This window comes from Bolinopsis microptera, chromosome 11 (assembly GCF_026151205.1).
Source record: "Bolinopsis microptera isolate Bmic1 chromosome 11, MBARI_Bmic_1.0, whole genome shotgun sequence".
Taxonomy (NCBI): Eukaryota; Metazoa; Ctenophora; class Tentaculata; order Lobata; family Bolinopsidae; genus Bolinopsis; species Bolinopsis microptera.
Window position 1 is genome coordinate 3,670,672 of NC_087082.1, and position 18,179 is coordinate 3,688,850.

Sequence of the window (18,179 nt, forward strand, 5' to 3'; positions counted from 1 at the left end):
GACCGCTCAATAATGACAGTTTGATATATTAACGGTACTGATGATATTGCTGGGCTATGCTTTATATCCTATGTTGTGTGTCTGCAATCTGCATGCATAATACTCATCAAGCTATGGTTAACATTGATTAAAAACTCCAGGGCTGTCTCTTGATGTCTTTAGTGGATCGGCATTCGACAGGGTCAGGGCGCGGCTTATGTGGAAATTAGAGCGATCTTGATGTGGTGATTAGACATCGGACATAAGTTGAAATCAAATGGATCCAGTATCACAATGAGCTGGTTAACTTTACATATTGAAATTTCGACAGGACAAATTTAAACGAAGAGTCAGAGTATCTTAATTTTCCATAATATAAGAATCAGAGTATCTAAATTTCTCATATTTCAGAACTGAATTACGACGAAGTGGTATCGAAGTCCCCAATTGGCAGGCTCCTCTTTACGGATTACTGTAATGAAACCGAAGAACTGCGATGTTGCAACAAATTCCTTAACGATGTGGTAAGTCTCACCGCTCTGACAGTGGGTCATCACAAACCATCAGTCTTAAGATCTGTCAAACATTTTAAGATTGATCAATTAAGCGAGGCCTATTTAGAGTCATTATGTCATTATCTCATCGTTGTGAATTTGGCGGTTTTTGAAACGAGTATAATAATATTTAAGATCAGAGTCACTCACCATATCCTGATCGTATTTATAAAGAGTCGTGCAGTGGATCCGGGTGGATAGAAACCCAAAATCAATAAATTAAAAGAAACTCATCGCATTCAAGCTCACCGGGGATGTAATAAATAATTATCATAGATCGGAATATCAGTTTTATGCCTGCTTTAAAAAACTATGTTTTTAAGCATGTCGTTCTGTGCGCATCGATTCATGAAATTCTCAAATTAATTGAGGGACCAATAATTATCATTATCAAAGGTTGTGAATGTTTTCTTTCAGTTCTCATATATGCATTAGTCCAAGGTCGACAATTTTGTTGTTGATCATGTCTTATAGATGTTTTTAGATCGTGTAACAACGGAGACACCATTTAGGTTCAGCGGTTGCAAAATCGCATGGATTCCCGCATATTTTTTGCATTTAATGTGCAATTTTGCAACACAAATCAGAAAATTTGTGGGATCGCATGATTTGCGATATTCCCCGCACCTAAATGGTACCTCTGTGTAACGAAGTTTTTCTTTCAACATCAGATGGACGTTTGGAGTCTTGAGGTATATCACATGTCTGTGTAAAGTAGTATAAGTATTCTCATATTATACAGCAATGAATTGATTCCTTGATTTACCTGTTCACTAAACCGAACAATGGATGACACAGCCTTATTTTGCATCATCGCCCCCATATATGAATATCATATCTAATAATATAGTCTTTTAATTACTGTTATTAATTACAATAATTACAATTACAATACATACAATTGTCATGTGAATAGTAATTCTGATTTATGTATTTATGACTGTGATGAGTTGGGGGTAATTAAGTCATTGATAAATAATTAATTGGCTTATTGATACTCCTGTGTAAGGTTAGTACTACTAGCATTTTGGAAAATGAAAAGCATGCTTAATCGAGGCATAGAGAATTAATTACACAATATAATCACACCGTGTTAGTTGCATAATCGTGCATAATATTAATTACATTTCCTTTTTGTTGGCCTAAGAAAAACATGCTCAGTTATTAAACACTGCGTTGAAGTTTAGTTTAAACATTTTCCAAGTCACCGCCAGAAAAGCAACGCAGCAAACTTTACAAATAGTGAAATCATTGTTGTTGAAACAAGTTTAGAGTAGGTTGTAAATAGAAGGACCGTGTTTAAAACATAAGTTAAAAACTTTATCTCATAATATTATGTAAACTTCACAAGGTACATAATATTATTATAAATACTGAACACAGTTGACGCGACCATGTTCTAACATAAATATTTTACCATAAGCTATTATCTCACCTTTGAGGTATAATAATAATGATATTGCTAACTTAACCATTCGCCTAGTTAGTAAATGTGCTCCACACAAAGTCAACACTCGTTATAATGCCCAATTTGATAACTAGAGGGCTGCTCGGCTCTCCACCGTGTAACAATACCATTAACTGATACACCGTATCCCTACTTAACACTTGGTTCCGGGGATACTCAAAATGTGTAATATGATAATGTACATTCCGTATTAATATACGTAGTGCTACGAATACTGAATACACAACATCACTGCTGCACTGCAGTGGTACCCGTAAATCTTAACTTACTTACCGCACCACTGCACCAGATCAAAAACATGGTACATTTTTACCTACACTCGTACATGATGCACAAAATATGATATACCTACTCAGTACTCTCGTGTATATTTTGATACAAGATAAACACCGCACAAACATACAAAACATACACATATTATACACAAGCCAATTATAGGTCACACAAGACTAATAGCGCCTAATAATATACCTCTACAAGGTAATCTACATAACTAAAGTAATTGTGTCCCAACACACGCTAGCATTAATATTACCAACTCTTGGATTAGCCACATTGTCCCTCCCACCCTCGAGACAGCTTGTGTTACCATAACTACAGTTTATAGTTAGTAACAGGTTCTACAGGATTAAATAATTTATATTATCATAACTTTTGTTTAACGTTTTAAGTTCACAAAGACATGGGTTATGATGCCCCTCCCTCTGTTACTTAATATAAATGTAATAATATAATTGTAGCAGGTAATATAAAATATGTATTAATATAATTGTAGTAATATAAATGTAGTAATATAAGTAATGATATAAAATATGTAGTTATATGTAGTTTCATGTGTACAGCGTGTAGGTTATTAGTCTACTCTCTTAACATAAATTAATATTATTATAAATAGATATCTCTCCCTGTGTATCAGAGATAGTGCAATGTTACTGTCAATTTTGTAGTGTTCGTATGCTACTAAGTTATTGTCTAATAATTTAATGGCAAGTGTACACACACATATTTACTTAATTATCAGAAACCCATGTGTCGTGTGCCTAATTATCATTATCGATTACATTGAATGTACTACTGGAGTGTTATTTTGGTGTTTCAAGACTCATATCTCATGTCCGTCATCAGAACCACTCTCTCTGGCTCTGTCTTTGAGTAAAACTGAAATCTACTCATTTCGTCCCAGTAATCATACGTGATAAGGAGTAGGATTCACTCAAGAAGTGTGAAATGATTCATATAATATGTTTACTGTTATAGTATACTGCCCCTTTTTCCAAAATACACTTGACTTTTCTCTGGGTGTCAAATTCCGTAGCCTAAATTAATTTTGGCGTATTTAATTAGAAGTGTAATTTAAAAAGGACATTGTATCCTACTAAACCTACCCAGGTTTTGCCACTTAAAGTCAGGGAATCCGTCATCTTACACTTACAGTGTAACTTCTGGTGAAAGGTTTGCTCCGATCTGGTAACTCAGGGGATTAACACAAGGGTCTGCAGGCTAGGGGCAACAACCACAACCTGGTACAAGCTACCTGGGCCGGGTAGCTCCTCAAACCCCCTCCGAAACCTTACACCCAAACCTCTCAAGCCATGCTCTCTGAAATTGCACGGGGTAACATTGTAACTATTTGTAAATTGGATGTTGTCATGACGACTCTGGTCAGCTCGCTGGGGACGAGATGAGTCGGGAGAGTAAACCAGGGTGTCCTCTTACACCCCCTCTCTCCAGCTGGCTGCTTTCAGAGGGTAGTTCAGTATGGGGGGAGTTGGTGGGAGCTGCTCTCAGAGGGTAGCTCAGTATGGGGGGAGTTGGTGGGAGCTGCTCTCAGAGGGTAGCTCAGTATGGGGGGAGTTGGTGGGAGCTGCTGTCAGAGGGTAGCTCAGTATGGGGGGAGTTGGTGGGAGCTGCTCTCAGAGGGTAGCTCAGTATGGGGGGAGTTGGTGGGAGCTGCTCTCAGAGGGTAGCTCAGTATGGGGGGAGTTGGTGGGAGCTGCTCTCAGAGGGTAGCTCAGTATGGGGGAGTTGGTGGGAGCTGCTCTCAGAGGGTAGCTCAGTATGGGGGGAGTTGGTGGGAGCTGCTTTCAGAGGGTAGCTCAGTATGGGGGGAGTTGGTGGGAGCTGCTCTCAGAGGGTAGCTCAGTATGGGGGGAGTTGGTGGGAGCTGCTCTCAGAGGGTAGCTCAGTATGGGGGGAGTTGGTGGGAGCTGCTCTCAGAGGGTAGCTCAGTATGGGGCGAGTTGGTGGTAGCTGCTCTCAGAGGGTAGCTCATTATGGGGGGAGTTGGTGGGAGCTGCTTTCAGAGGGTAGCTCAGTATGGGGGGAGTTGGTGGGAGCTGCTCTCAGAGGGTAGCTCATTATGGGGGGAGTTGGTGGGAGCTGCTTTCAGAGGGTAGCTCAGTATGGGGGGAGTTGGTGGGAGCTGCTCTCAGAGGGTAGCTCATTATGGGGGGAGTTGGTGGGAGCTGCTTTCAGAGGGTAGCTCAGTATGGGGGGAGTTGGTGGGAGCTGCTCTCAGAGGGTAGCTCAGTATGGGGGGAGTTGGTGGGAGCTGCTCTCAGAGGGTAGCTCAGTATGGGGGGAGTTGGTGGGAGCTGCTCTCAGAGGGTAGCTCAGTATGGGGGAGTTGGTGGGAGCTGCTCTCAGAGGGTAGCTCAGTATGGGGGGAGTTGGTGGGAGCTGCTCTCAGAGGGTAGCTCAGTATGGGGGGAGTTGGTGGGAGCTGCTCTCAGAGGGTAGCTCAGTATGGGGGGAGTTGGTGGGAGCTGCTCTCAGAGGGTAGCTCAGTATGGGGGGAGTTGGTGGGAGCTGCTTTCAGAGGGTAGCTCAGTATGGGGGGAGTTGGTGGGAGCTGCTCTCAGAGGGTAGCTCAGTATGGGGGGAGTTGGTGGGAGCTGCTCTCAGAGGGTAGCTCAGTATGGGGGGAGTTGGTGGGAGCTGCTCTCAGAGGGTAGCTCAGTATGGGGGGAGTTGGTGGGAGCTGCTCTCAGAGGGTAGCTCAGTATGGGGGGAGTTGGTGGGAGCTGCTCTCAGAGCTGAGGGTAGCTCAGTATGGGGGGAGTTGTGGGAGCTGCTCTCAGAGGGTAGCTCAGTATGGGGGGAGTTGGTGGGAGCTGCTCTTCGTTTCCAGACTTATTGTCCCTGGTGCTATATTCGGGGTGCATTGTTCGTGGGTCGGACAATACCTTCAATGCATACCTGACATTCTTAAGAATATATTCCAATGGCCACTTTATTGCTTTATTGTCGCACGGCAATAGCAGATCTATTTAAATGTCAGCCTGAAATTATGTCAAATAAGGGACAGCATAATATTTGTATTTAATGTCACAACAGGATCTGAGTTAGCTCCAAATACCATGTGGCAGGTGTACATTGTAACCCGCCCAATAAGACAGGTTCTCGTTACCCATTATAGTACGACGCACTGTAGCTTAAATTGGCAGATTTGTCAATCATGAAATGGGAGCTGTAGTCAACAGAACGTCAGGTTCCGTAGTCCGTAGTATTCAATATCGATTCACAACCTGAGTCCGCCAGATATTACCCTTGTTGAAGTACAGTACGTATCGAACTACCGTCGAACTAGAGTACGTGTACCTATAATATCGATCGGTAATATTAGGGCCAAATTTTACCTTAGCAGTTAACAGGCTATGCTGGTAGTGTAGTGGTAGTGTAGTGGTACTAAGTCTTCGCTGTCGCAGTTTACAGTGATATTTGTAGAAATATCACCAAACTTATCCTGGTCTTGGCCTTGTAGTGATTCGTCGTCAATTTTACGAAATTATCAGAGTCAGACAAAAGTTGTTAACTGATGTGATGTAATGCCTGTTCAAGTTAGTCCCGGCCCTGTTTGCTCATCAGTCTTCATTTTGGGAGAGCCATCAGCCAACTGGCAACTTCAGTTGACGTGATCACTATAAAACGCTTTTGTCTCTACGATTCAAATGCTTCAATTAATGCAACCTCCAGGCTTCTTATATCGAGGTCATTGACTAAAATTTGTAAAAGATATTGCGTCATGACTTATATTAATCGCAAATAACTATTTACATTAAAAATAGAGTAAATTTATATCTCCCATAAAAGTTGATGACGGGCACTCGCGCTTAATCTGACTAATCAATCTAAAAAACAGCCCATAGTTATGACACTTATCTCCAAAAAAAGCCGGTCCAACTCCCACAAAAATCCGAGAAGTGTTATGTTGTATTTAAAACAGATAAAGGCATAATATTATGATAGTATTTATAGTATAATATAGTACATATTATATCCAGTACTAGCAGTGTGCCAACAATGTAACCTACACTTGAGAAGGAAGCTGTAGATATGACCACAAACAGGACCGTACTTAGTACCTAACACTGGTTATAGCGCTCACTGGCTGTAGCGCCGCGCTTACTGGTTATAGCGCTCACTGGCTGTAGCGCTTACTGGTTATAGCGCTCACTGGTTGTAGCGCTTACTGGTTATAGCGCTCAATGCGTTGTAGCAGATTATACGGGTTTCACGCATGATAACTGTGCAGCACTCCTTCCTTTTCAGATGGTGCAAACCATGAGTTTTAATCCGCTCATGTTTTATGCATTTTGGAATGGCAGAGTGTGGTATAAATCCCATTGGCAGGAGCCTTCCTCCTAACTTTTAATTTCTCAGGTCATTATGTACTATGTAGCTTAAAATAGAATATTACAGATTCACAGTACCGTATATTATTATGTTGGATATCCATGACGCTAGGACCAGCTTAATTCGAAGCTGCAGCAAGGTCTGATTTCTAAAATATTGTATAGTTTTGTACTAGACATAAGACAGAGCCGTGTAGCCGCCTGAACCACCGAAATGAAGGGGGGTAGCAGCGCAGACATAGCACAGACTGGCAGATCCAAGGACATAGCTCCTCTTTTACACAATACACATTATGTAGTGTGTCTACACGTGACCTGCACTTGTCACGCGCTATGTTCATTAAGTGTTACCATTGTGGAACGGATGTAATCTAAATGTAAACTGAAAGCACCACCGTCGAGCCATTGAAATGTTGTTGTTGAGCGCCTGATTCAGGTCAAACTAGTTGTGGTTCGTGTGTAACATTCACCTGTCAAATTCATTTTTATTATCTTATGTTGGTTCACAAGAGCAACATAATTGGGAACTTCTAATTCACTAATTTATGATAAGTTCATTTTTGAAGACATTCACTATAACTCTATAAGAGCTCTCTTTTAATTCATCAGAGAGAGTTGGTACTAAACTAAATAAATACCTCTTAGTTTCGTCCTGATAAAATTGAACACAATTTATATAATAATTTTGTCACAAACATTCTATTCTAGGAGAGGCCCTTTAAGGGAAACATTTTTTCTCAAAAATTCCAGGTCTCTAACATACCAGGGCCAGGGTGCCGTTTACATAACGGACAATTAAAAGCTAAAACTAGCTGTTAAATAACTATTATATAAAATATACGAATTATTTACACCTTACATTTTTCTTTAGAACTTGTTGGAAACCGAAAGAGACTTATCAGCCGTGGATGTAAGTTGTCGTGTGGCGCCGCTGGGAGTGAGCTGGTTTAACGTAATAATGTTGTTATTAGTGAGGGGACAGCAGCAGCCGCGCACCATTGTTTTTGCACGTGGGCGTGCCAATTCAATGCTTACACACACACATTGCTTTCAGCAGATTGAAAATATCATGGCTGTGCTGTGTTTCTAGCAAACGTGTGCACTGTCCCCACGCCAGTAGTGATATTGATTGCTAATTGCGACACGTGCTAATTGCATCAAGTGTTGAGTTTATGCTACGTGCTTTGAACACACGTGCTCCTATAATACGTGTAGTACACAGGGAGCACTGTGTTAATGTCGTGTGTACTGTAACTTGAACCTGTGAGGAATCGTCTCAGTTAGAATTACTATAGTTTATTATTATATTCTATAGTTTATTCTAATATTCTATAGTATATTCTATAGTTATATAACTATATTCCTTTGAAACATGCCTGAAATCTATTATAATATCATGCTTTGTTATATCTTTAGTAAAATCTTCATGTATTTATTATTCATATAATTTAATAGCATTATTATATTGATTTCAGATGTCACGGACCATCATAAAAACCGCGTTTTATGCTATTGATAACTTACTAAGCTATTGATAACTTACTAAGCTATTGATAACTTACTAAGCTATTGATAACTTACTAAGCTATTGATAACTTACTAAGCTATTGATAACTTACTAAGCTATTGATAACTTACTAAGCTATTGATAACTTACTAAGCTATTGATAACTTACTAAGCTATTGATAACTTACTAAGCTATTGATAACTTACTAAGCTATTGATAACTTACTAAGCTATTGATAACTTACTAAGCTATTGATAACTTACTAAGCTATTGATAACTTACTAAGCTATTAATAACTTACTAAGCTTACTATTGGTAGCGCTGTTAGGGCCGTGCAAAATGCTTCCAGCTGGCCCGCCTTTTTATTTTTCCTGAGTTCCTTGGTTTGCCCCCTTTTATTCTATACGGCTTGTAATATTGGTTTGCTAAAATATCTTCACTTTCAGCGATATTATAAAAGTGTAGTCATGGATATTTAGATCTCATAACAGTATGTTGTGTGAGGCTTATCTTTAGTAATATAAAATCATTAAAATGTAATAGTTTAAATATTCATGAATAGTTAATGATAAATAAAACTATTATGAAGCCGAACTTTACACACGCTCTGGTTAAGAGAACTAATCCAAGTATAATTCCTTAAACCAGCGGTTCACAAAAACTGTTTGGCTAAAAAAACAAAACCAAAAGCTCATTATGCTAAGAAATTAGCTGAGCTCTAGAGCGAATTGATCGAGTTTGAATGAGCTCTTTAAATGAATAATATGTTCCAAATATGTCTCGTCACCTTTACCAAAATAGACTATACTGCTAGGTTTGATAATTGATATGGCCAAAAAAGTTAGCACTGCGGTGTCAATTTCTGATCATAGAACGAGATCTTCGTAAAAAAAGACTAATTGTATTATACATTTTCTGTGGTATAAATTTCTTTTAGCCAGTGATCTCCAACAAAAATTAACTTTCATATCATGAGTGTACACCATATGACACTAAAACCAACGCGTTATATTAAGCTTGTCGTTAAACTTTTAACTTCCGATGAAAGTAAATATTTGTAGGTCACTGTGGTCTCCAATAATAATAGTCTATAAAAGTATAAAGCTAAAGGATGTTAATGTTTATCGTTTTAACAAAGAAATACAAATAATTCAGTGTACTTTATCAAACAGTACGGTATAACAGTAATTGTCACATAGTTTGACGCAATAAAGCTAAATTCGCAGTGATAATAACATGTTGACACTTGAACATTGAGCTAGTGGGATTCTCTAACAGCATTCAACGACCTTTGAACGACTTTGTAGAAGCCACATCACAATAAGCTGTTGTCATGATGCACTCTGAGATTGACCAATGACGCCAAAGTAGAAAGCTGCACCTTTTGGAGGGTGTGCAATGCGGACTTTGTAATTTTCAAGGCACAGCTTGGCAGGATCTGCAGCATGAATAGTGATGATCCAGATGAATTGTGTATTGTCTGCAGAGAAGCAAAAACAAAGTATGTATGAGCCTCAAGACACTTGGATCAGCAAAGTGCACTTGTCTGATATATTGCATCACACATAATACTTTGTTACAATAAAGATGCAATGACGCTCTCGTAAGCTTATTAATATATATAATTTGAATCAGTAGAAGTGATAGAAGGATAGTTTTTGATATAAGTTAAGTAGCAATCTTACTGTAACAGTGAGATTCCCTGGAATATGTATAACATAAGTAGGCTTCCTCTAGACATCATGTGACAGTACCGCTAATCCTCAAATATTATCGGTTCTTTTATCTAAATTCTGTATAATAAGATACATAATATCATGATATAATAAGATAAGTAACTACCCAGGCACGCATGACTAACAATGGGTTAAGTAATTTAATTGCACCATGCATTATATTGCATGTGCACATGCACCTTTGGTGTTCTGATCTGATCATTGATTTTTCAGAGCATCGCTCAGTGGCTTAGAAATCCATTAGTTGAGATTAGAATAGAGATCAGGGTGGGGTGGATGCAATGATCTCAATCATAAAAACGACAATTCTGACAATAATTCATCACGAATTCGCTGACAAACTCTTTGTGTGTGTACTTTAAAGCACGACTTTCATTAATTAATACCAACAAAACCGAGTTATATTGCAGCCCCTCCCCCCCCCCCCCCCCCCTGAGCTGCAGTATTGTGCAGAGGTGTACATTAACAATGTACATTGCCGCAAGGTAGTAGTGGCCCCACCTCCCCAACAACATCCCACATGACACTAGGGGACGACAGGTGTGGTGGTGGAGTCTCAGTAGTAATGTACAACAGCAGCTCTCTCTCTCTCTCTATTTAACGGGGGGAGGCCCCTATGTAGTTAGTACTGTGTTCAACATTCCGCTCTTCACACACAAGTTATAACTTACCTCACTGGTTAGTGTACTCTGTGTGTGTGTGTGTGTGTGTAGCAGGACTTAACCTGATATGGTGGGTATACTTTACAAAGTTGTTGTTTCAACTTTCATATCAAAGACAATGCCAAGATAAAATGAAAATGCAAATACTCGAGATAAACGTTATCCTGTTTTGTCAGTGAAACCCTGGCCCAGTAGTAGTTGTTACACTGTTGTACCACAGTGAACAAGGATCTAGATCCGTGTGTAACACTCTGCTAACACCAGGTCAGGAGTGGTATCACACTTTTTACATGTGATATGAATTCTATTGACATCAGTAACTTGAACTTTGAGAGCCAGAGCGGTTTGTAAGCTCCGAACGTTGTGGGGCGATAAGAGTGTTATTAAAAACAACTGCCATTGTGAACATGGATTCAAATCAAATCGTACAGTCGAAGATTAAAACTTTGTAAATAATCTTAAGAATTTTCCTTTTTTTTAAATCCCAGACCTCGCATATTGTAATGGCAGACATAATATTATACAGCTGCAATAAATAACATACCTAGACTCTTAGTCTTTTAAAGTTATACTAACAGCCGTGGAGGCAGCTTTTCGCTGCATTAAATGCGAGTTCTAGTTGCATTAAATGCGAGTTATAGCTGCATTAAATGCGAGTTCTAGCTGCATTAAATGCGAGTTCTAGCTGCATTAAATGCGAGTTCTAGCTGCATTAAATGCGAGTTCTAGCTGCATTAAATGCGAGTTCTAGCTGCATTAAATGCGAGTTCTAGCTGCATTAAATGCGAGTTCTGGCTGCATTAAATGCGAGTTCTGGCTGCATTAAATGCGAGTTCTGGCTGCATTAAATGCGAGTTCTGGCTGCATTAAATGCGAGTTCTAGCTGCATTAAATGCGAGTTCTAGCTGCATTAAATGGGAGTTCTAGCTGCATTAAATGCGAGTTCTATCCGCATTAAATGCGAGTTCTATCCGCATTAAATGCGAGTACTATCTGGAATAATAGCCACCATAATAAGCTGATGTTTTATGAATTCTATCTGCCCCGCTGTGCAATGCATGCTATTGATACCTCTCATTTCACATGTTGACCGTACTTTTGTTACTGTAACGCAAAATTTGCAAAGATCTCGTCCAGCACACTATATTACAGTCTCATTTATAATCGTGTCGTTTGCATGGATGTCAATGTTATTGTCGGTTATTTTAACTTTTTATCTCACTCAACAAATTTAGAGCACGATTCACTCGAACAATCTACCAGTATTTTTACATATGTAGAGTTCACAGACATTTCTAGCTCACTGTAGCTTACTGCTTAGTATGTGTGATCCGAGACGGAGTGCATTAAAATTTTATTGTTCTGTGTGCTTTAAGAACTGCGACGTTTGACGTCACACTTTTGTGCACGAAAGAGATCTGGAATCTGTTTTAACCGAGATCAATCTCTCCGTCTGAGCAAGAATTCAATGTTGTACGTATGAAAGTCTTGACATGTATAGATATCAGTTCTCACAATAGAATGCGTCACATTTCTTGAACCATTTCATGAAAATAATCACAAAAACATGAAGTTTTCGACTTCAAAAACCTCATTTAAACCAATTCAGCTTATTAAAAACATTTCCTTGTGTTTCAGGATAACTACGAAAAGTTAGCTCCAGAGGAACAGCGACTGAACCTTGCCCAGAAGATTTACCAGCAATGTCTTTGCGACGAGGTACCTAGAAACCATTTAAAAGCCTCACGGCTCACACTACTATTTCACACAATTTATAAAGCAGACGTTAGACCCCATACACAAAAAGCCGGCCCGTAATTTCGCTAGCTTTTAGTCAAATTTCATTGTTATTTCGAGCTTTTAGTGGCCAGCTTTTCGAGGCTGTGGTGGTGCTACAGACGTTAGACAAGTAGACAAACACTAACTTTCATGTAACTTTCATGTATAATTGACAGTTCTTTGTTCACGGGCTCTACTGGACTACTTTCTAGGACTCATTCTACTGTACGATAAAATAATAACGGAAGATAATGTGATGTCTATTGACCTTCATTCTTGTGAGGTGGATGTCTAATAATATAGTCTTTAAAGTCGAGTCTTCCAGCGTGCTGTAATGGCGCCCTGGATAGTGGATAGACTCTATTGTTTGGAAGACAACTTACTAAGTACGCACTATTTGGTACATATCATTAAAACTGTACGATCTGTGGAAATTTTCAGCCCATTTTTTGAGCTGGTGGGTAAGAGATTAAGGAGAGCACGTGTCAGTCAAACGGTCAGTTCGTCAGAAAGTTTAAAGTCTAAAAGATATTCAGTAAGTCAGTCAATGAGTCAATCTGTCAGACAGACCGTCAGTCTATCTGTCATAAGCTCTGTACGTCAATCAGTTTGTTGGTCAGTCTGTTTGTGTCTTATTTATGAACAGTCAGCATCCTGGTATCCTGCTGTATTATTTTTAAGAAACCAAAATATCAGGTGGATGTCAGCGGAGATACTTCCTTGAAGGTAAACTTGTGAGACGTCATGTGCTAAGGTTAAGGGATGGACAACTTCTCGTGTAAATGTCTCGGGGTTTTTACTTGTGAAAAAAGTTGAATACCATCCTGAAAACCGAGCTTGGCATTTTGCATTCCCTCTCTTTTTCGTTTAAAAATGGGTTATAATACTGCAAGTTGCTAGATCATAATATCAGAGAAGAATTTTCAATTTTACCCTGGCATGGTAACAATGGTTGTCGAGTCGGGATTGTCTTGTATTGAAAAGAATAAAGATAGTGTTTGTGTCTCAGTGACTGTGGAGACTGGAGTGTGGGTCCACGCATGTGGCAATAACCTTCATACTGTGCATTACAGTGTCATACGTCAGTATGATGTTAGAATACTCAGCTTAACTTTAAATATGTTTTACCAAACCCAATACTGTTATAATATTTTACCATTAAATTATTGCATGAAATTGAGCTAGCGCTCTTTGGTTACTTTTCAATGTTCGTCCAGGAACGAGCAATCACGCCGAAACATTGTCTCCCCCTGAACACTAACTCGGGGTATGGTTATCTTTGTTAAATGTTAAAACTTTTCTTCTTACCAACCTTCTGGAACCTTAATGATAATAAACTCAAGGCTTGTGTCAAGTTTTTAACGTTCCTTCCGGCTTGGCTGTGTTTTGTCAAGTTTGTTAAACTGTCGCGTATACCTGGACAGTGGCCGGCGTTGATACAGAATTACATTTCCAGCATTTTTTATAATTATGCACCTGAACTGTCATACAGAGATACAGAGGAATTTTTTCGCAGAGAGCTTGTTTCAGTGTTGAGCGACCAGAGCTGAGGTAGAGGTCACTGCTATAATTATAGATCACTGTCTGCAATATAGCTTTAAATCTATTTTATCGGGGGGGGTGTCACGTCCGTCTATGTCCGCTTGTCTCATAGAATCCAAAAAGGACAGGACATAGGCGGACATAGGCGGACATAGACGGACATAGGCGGACATAGGCGGACATAGGCGGACATAGACGGACATAGACGGACATAGACGGACATAGGCGGACATTAATGGACACCTAAATTGCTAAATAAAATGTTCAATTTTTGCTGTTATAGGGGGGATCATGTTTTTTGTCCGTTCGGTACCCTATATTTTCAAAACGGACAAAAAAAAGAGCGGACAAAAACGGACAAAAATGGACAAAAACGGACAAAAATGGAAATAACATTTAGATGCTTCCTCCTCCTACTCTTCCTCCTCCTCTCCCTGGGTCTTCCTGATTTTCCTCAGTCCTCTTCCTCCTCCTCTCCTCAGTCCTCCTCCTACTCCTCCTCGTCCTCAGTCCTCCTCATCAGTCCTCAACAGTCCTCCTCCTCCCCAGTCCTCCTCCTCCTCCTGAGTCCTCCTCCTGGGTCCTCCTCCTCTTCATCCTTCTCCTCTTCCTCCTCAGTCCTCAGTCCTCCTCCTCATCCTTCTCCTCAGTCCTCCATTCTCCTCCTCAGTCCTCCCCCCGTCCCCCTCCTCCTCCTCCTATTCAGTCCTCCTCCTCCTCCTCCTCCTCAGTACTCCTCTTTCTCAGTCCTCCTCCTCCTCCTCTTCCCTCTCAGTCATCCTCCTCAGCCATCCTCCTCAGTCCTCATCAGTCCTCCTCCTCCTGGGTCCTCCTCCTCCTCTTCATCCTCCTCCTCTTCCTCCTCGGTCCTCAGTCCTCCTCCTCCTGGGTCCTCCTCCTCATCCTTCTCATCAGTCCTCCTCCTCCCCAGTCCTCTCCCAGTCCCCCTCCTTCTCCTCCTCCTATTCAGTCCTCCTCCTCCTCCTCCTCCTCCTCCTGAGTCCTCCTCTTCCTCCTGAGTCCTCCTCCTGAGTCCTCCTCCTCCTCCCTCTCAGTCATCCTCCTCAGTCATCCTCCTCAGTCATCCTCCTCAGCCATCCTCCCCAGCCATCCTCCTCAGCCATCCTCCTCAGTACTCCCCAGTCCTCCTCCTTCTCAGTCATCGTCAGTCCTCCTCCTCAGTCCTCCTCAGTCCTCCTCCTCCTCCTCCTCCTCCTGGGTCCTCCTGGGTCTTCCTGATCCTCCCCAGTCCTCCTCCTCCTCCCCTCCTCAGTCCTCCTCCTACTCCTCCTCCTCCTCCTCAGTCCTCCTCCTCAGTCCTCCTCAGTCCTCCTCCTCCTCCTCCTCCTCCTGGGTCCTCCTGGGTCTTCCTGATCCTCCCCAGTCCTCCTCCTCCTCCCCTCCTCAGTCCTCCTCCTACTCCTCCTCCTCGTCCTCAGTCCTCCTCATCAGTCCTCAACAGTTCTCCTCCTCCCCAGTCCTCCTCCTCCTCCTGGGGCCTTTTCCTGGGTCCTCCTCCTGGGTCCTCCTCCTCATGGGTCCTCCTCCTCCTGGGTCCTCCTTCTCCTCCTCAGTCCTTCTCCTCCTCCTCAGTCCTCTTCCTCCTCTTCCTCCTCCTTCTCCCTCTCAGTCATCCGCCTCAGCCATCCTCCTCAGCCATCCTCCTGAGTCCTCCTCAGTTCTCCTCCTCCTCCTCCTAGGTCCTCCTTCTGGGTCCTCCTCCTACTCCTCCTCCTGGGTCTTCCTGATCCTTCTCCTCCCTCTCAGTCATCCTCCTCAGTCATCCTCCTCAGTCATCCTCCTCAGCCATCCTCCTCAGCCATCCTCCTCAGCCATCCTCCTCAGTACTCTTCAGTACTCTTCAGTCCTCAAAATGTTTGTCCGCTAATGTCCACCAATGTCCGCTAATGTCCACCAATGTCCGTCCAAGTCCGCCAATGTCCGTCCGGGTCCGCCAATGTCCGTCCGAGTCCGCCAATGTCCGTCCGAGTCCGCCAATGTCCGTCCGTGTCCGCCAATGTCCCAAAAAACACTTCCTCTTCCTCCTCGGTCCTCAGTCCTCCTCCTCCTGGGTCCTCCTCCTCATCCTTCTCATCAGTCCTCCTCCTCCCCAGTCCTCTCCCAGTCCCCCTCCTTCTCCTCCTCCTATTCAGTCCTCCTCCTCCTCCTCCTTAGTTCTCCTCAGTCCTCCTTCTCATTTCTCCTAAGTCCTCCTCCTGAGTCCTCCTCTTCCTCTTCCTCCTCTTCCTCCTGAGTCCTCCTCCTGAGTCCTCCTCCCTCTCAGTCATCCTCCTCAGTCATCCTCCTCAGCCATCCTCCCCAGCCATCCTCCTCAGTCCTCCTCCTCAGTCCTCCTCAGTCCTCCTCCTCAGTCCTCCTCAGTCCTCCTCCTCCTCCTCCTCCTCCTCCTGGGTCCTCCTGGGTCTTCCTGATCCTCCCCAGTCCTCCTCCTCCTCCCCTCCTCAGTCCTCCTCCTACTCCTCCTCCTCGTCCTCAGTCCTCCTCATCAGTCCTCAACAGTTCTCCTCCTCCCCAGTCCTCCTCCTCCTCCTGGGGCCTTTTCCTGGGTCCTCCTCCTGGGTCCTCCTCCTCCTGGGTCCTCCTCCTCCTGGGTCCTCCTTCTCCTCCTCAGTCCTTCTCCTCCTCCTCAGTCCTCTTCCTCCTCTTCCTCCTCCTTCTCCCTCTCAGTCATCCGCCTCAGCCATCCTCCTCAGCCATCCTCCTGAGTCCTCCTCAGTTCTCCTCCTCCTCCTCCTAGGTCCTCCTTCTGGGTCCTCCTCCTACTCCTCCTCCTGGGTCTTCCTGATCCTTCTCCTCCCTCTCAGTCATCCTCCTCAGTCATCCTCCTCAGTCATCCTCCTCAGTCATCCTCCTCAGCCATCCTCCTCAGCCATCCTCCTCAGCCATCCTCCTCAGTACTCTTCAGTACTCTTCAGTCCTCAAAATGTTTGTCCGCTAATGTCCACCAATGTCCGCTAATGTCCACCAATGTCCGTCCAAGTCCGCCAATGTCCGTCCGGGTCCGCCAATGTCCGTCCGAGTCCGCCAATGTCCGTCCGAGTCCGCCAATGTCCGTCCGTGTCCGCCAATGTCCCAAAAAACACTTCCTCTTCCTCCTCGGTCCTCAGTCCTCCTCCTCCTGGGTCCTCCTCCTCATCCTTCTCATCAGTCCTCCTCCTCCCCAGTCCTCTCCCAGTCCCCCTCCTTCTCCTCCTCCTATTCAGTCCTCCTCCTCCTCCTCCTTAGTTCTCCTCAGTCCTCCTTCTCATTTCTCCTAAGTCCTCCTCTTCCTCTTCCTCCTCTTCCTCCTGAGTCCTCCTCCTGAGTCCTCCTCCTGAGTCCTCCTCCCTCTCAGTCATCCTCCTCAGTCATCCTCCTCAGCCATCCTCCCCACCCATCCTCCTCAGCCATCCTCCTCAGTACTCCTCAGTCCTCCTCCTTCTCAGTCATCGTCAGTCCTCCTCCTCAGTCCTCCTCAGTCCTCCTCCTTCTCCTGGGTCCTCCTCCTCCTCCTGGGTCCGCCTGGGTCTTCCTGATCCTCCCCAGTCCTCTTCCTCCTCCCCTCCTCAGTCCTCCTCCTCGTCCTCAGTCCTCCTCATCAGTCCTCAACAGTTCTCCTCCTCCCCAGTCCTCCTCCTCCTCCTGGGGCCTTTTCCTGGGTCCTCCTCCTCCTGGGTCCTCCTCCTGGGTCCTCCTTCTCCTCCTCAGTCCTCTTCCTCCTCTTCCTCCTCCTCCTCCCTCTCAGTCATCCTCCTCAGCCATCCTCCTCAGCCATCCTCCTGAGTCCTCCTCCTCAGTTCTCCCCATCCTCCTCCTAGGTCCTCCTTCTGGGTCCTCCTCCTACTCCTCCTCCTGGGTCTTCCTGATCCTTCTCCTCCCTCTCAGCCATCCTCCTCAGTCATCCTCCTCAGTCATCCTCCTCAGCCATCCCCCTCAGCCATCCTCCTCAGCCATCCTCCTCAGTACTCTTCAGTACTCTTCAGTCCTCAAAATGTTTGTCCGCTAATGTCCACCAATGTCCGCTAATGTCCACCAATGTCCGTCCAAGTCCGTCAATGTCCGTCCGGGTCCGCCAATGTCCGTCCGAGTCCGCCAATGTCCGTCCGTGTCCGCCAATGTCCCAAAAAACACGTCCGTTGTCTCATAGAATCCAAAAAGGACAGGACATAGGCGGACATAGACGGACATGACACCCCCCCCTTTATCGCACTCAGACCCCATATTACTATTATAAAAGTATAAAGGGTATAAAGCTATAAGTATAACACCTCTTTATTAGCTTGATATATTTGACTTTCATAGAGTCGTGGGGGCCGT

At 43.5% G+C, this 18,179-nt stretch overlaps 1 protein-coding gene across 9 annotated transcripts in view; it reads left to right on the top strand.

Moving 5' to 3' along the window:
- LOC134823271 (G protein-coupled receptor kinase 5-like) overlaps nt 1-18,179 on the top strand; it is a 53,675-nt gene that overhangs the window by 17,983 nt on the left and 17,513 nt on the right. For 4 of the 9 annotated variants that reach the window (XM_063834674.1, XM_063834677.1, XM_063834679.1 and 1 more), the window contains exons 3-5: nt 391-503; nt 7,507-7,545; nt 12,180-12,260. In XM_063834674.1, the coding sequence (XP_063690744.1) occupies nt 391-503; nt 7,507-7,545; nt 12,180-12,260 (233 nt within the window). Of the gene's footprint in view, nt 1-390; nt 504-1,204; nt 1,226-7,506; nt 7,546-12,179; nt 12,261-13,016; nt 13,047-18,179 lie in introns of all 9 variants that reach the window. The other 5 variants (XM_063834681.1, XM_063834682.1, XM_063834678.1 and 2 more) reach the window with 3 other exon arrangements.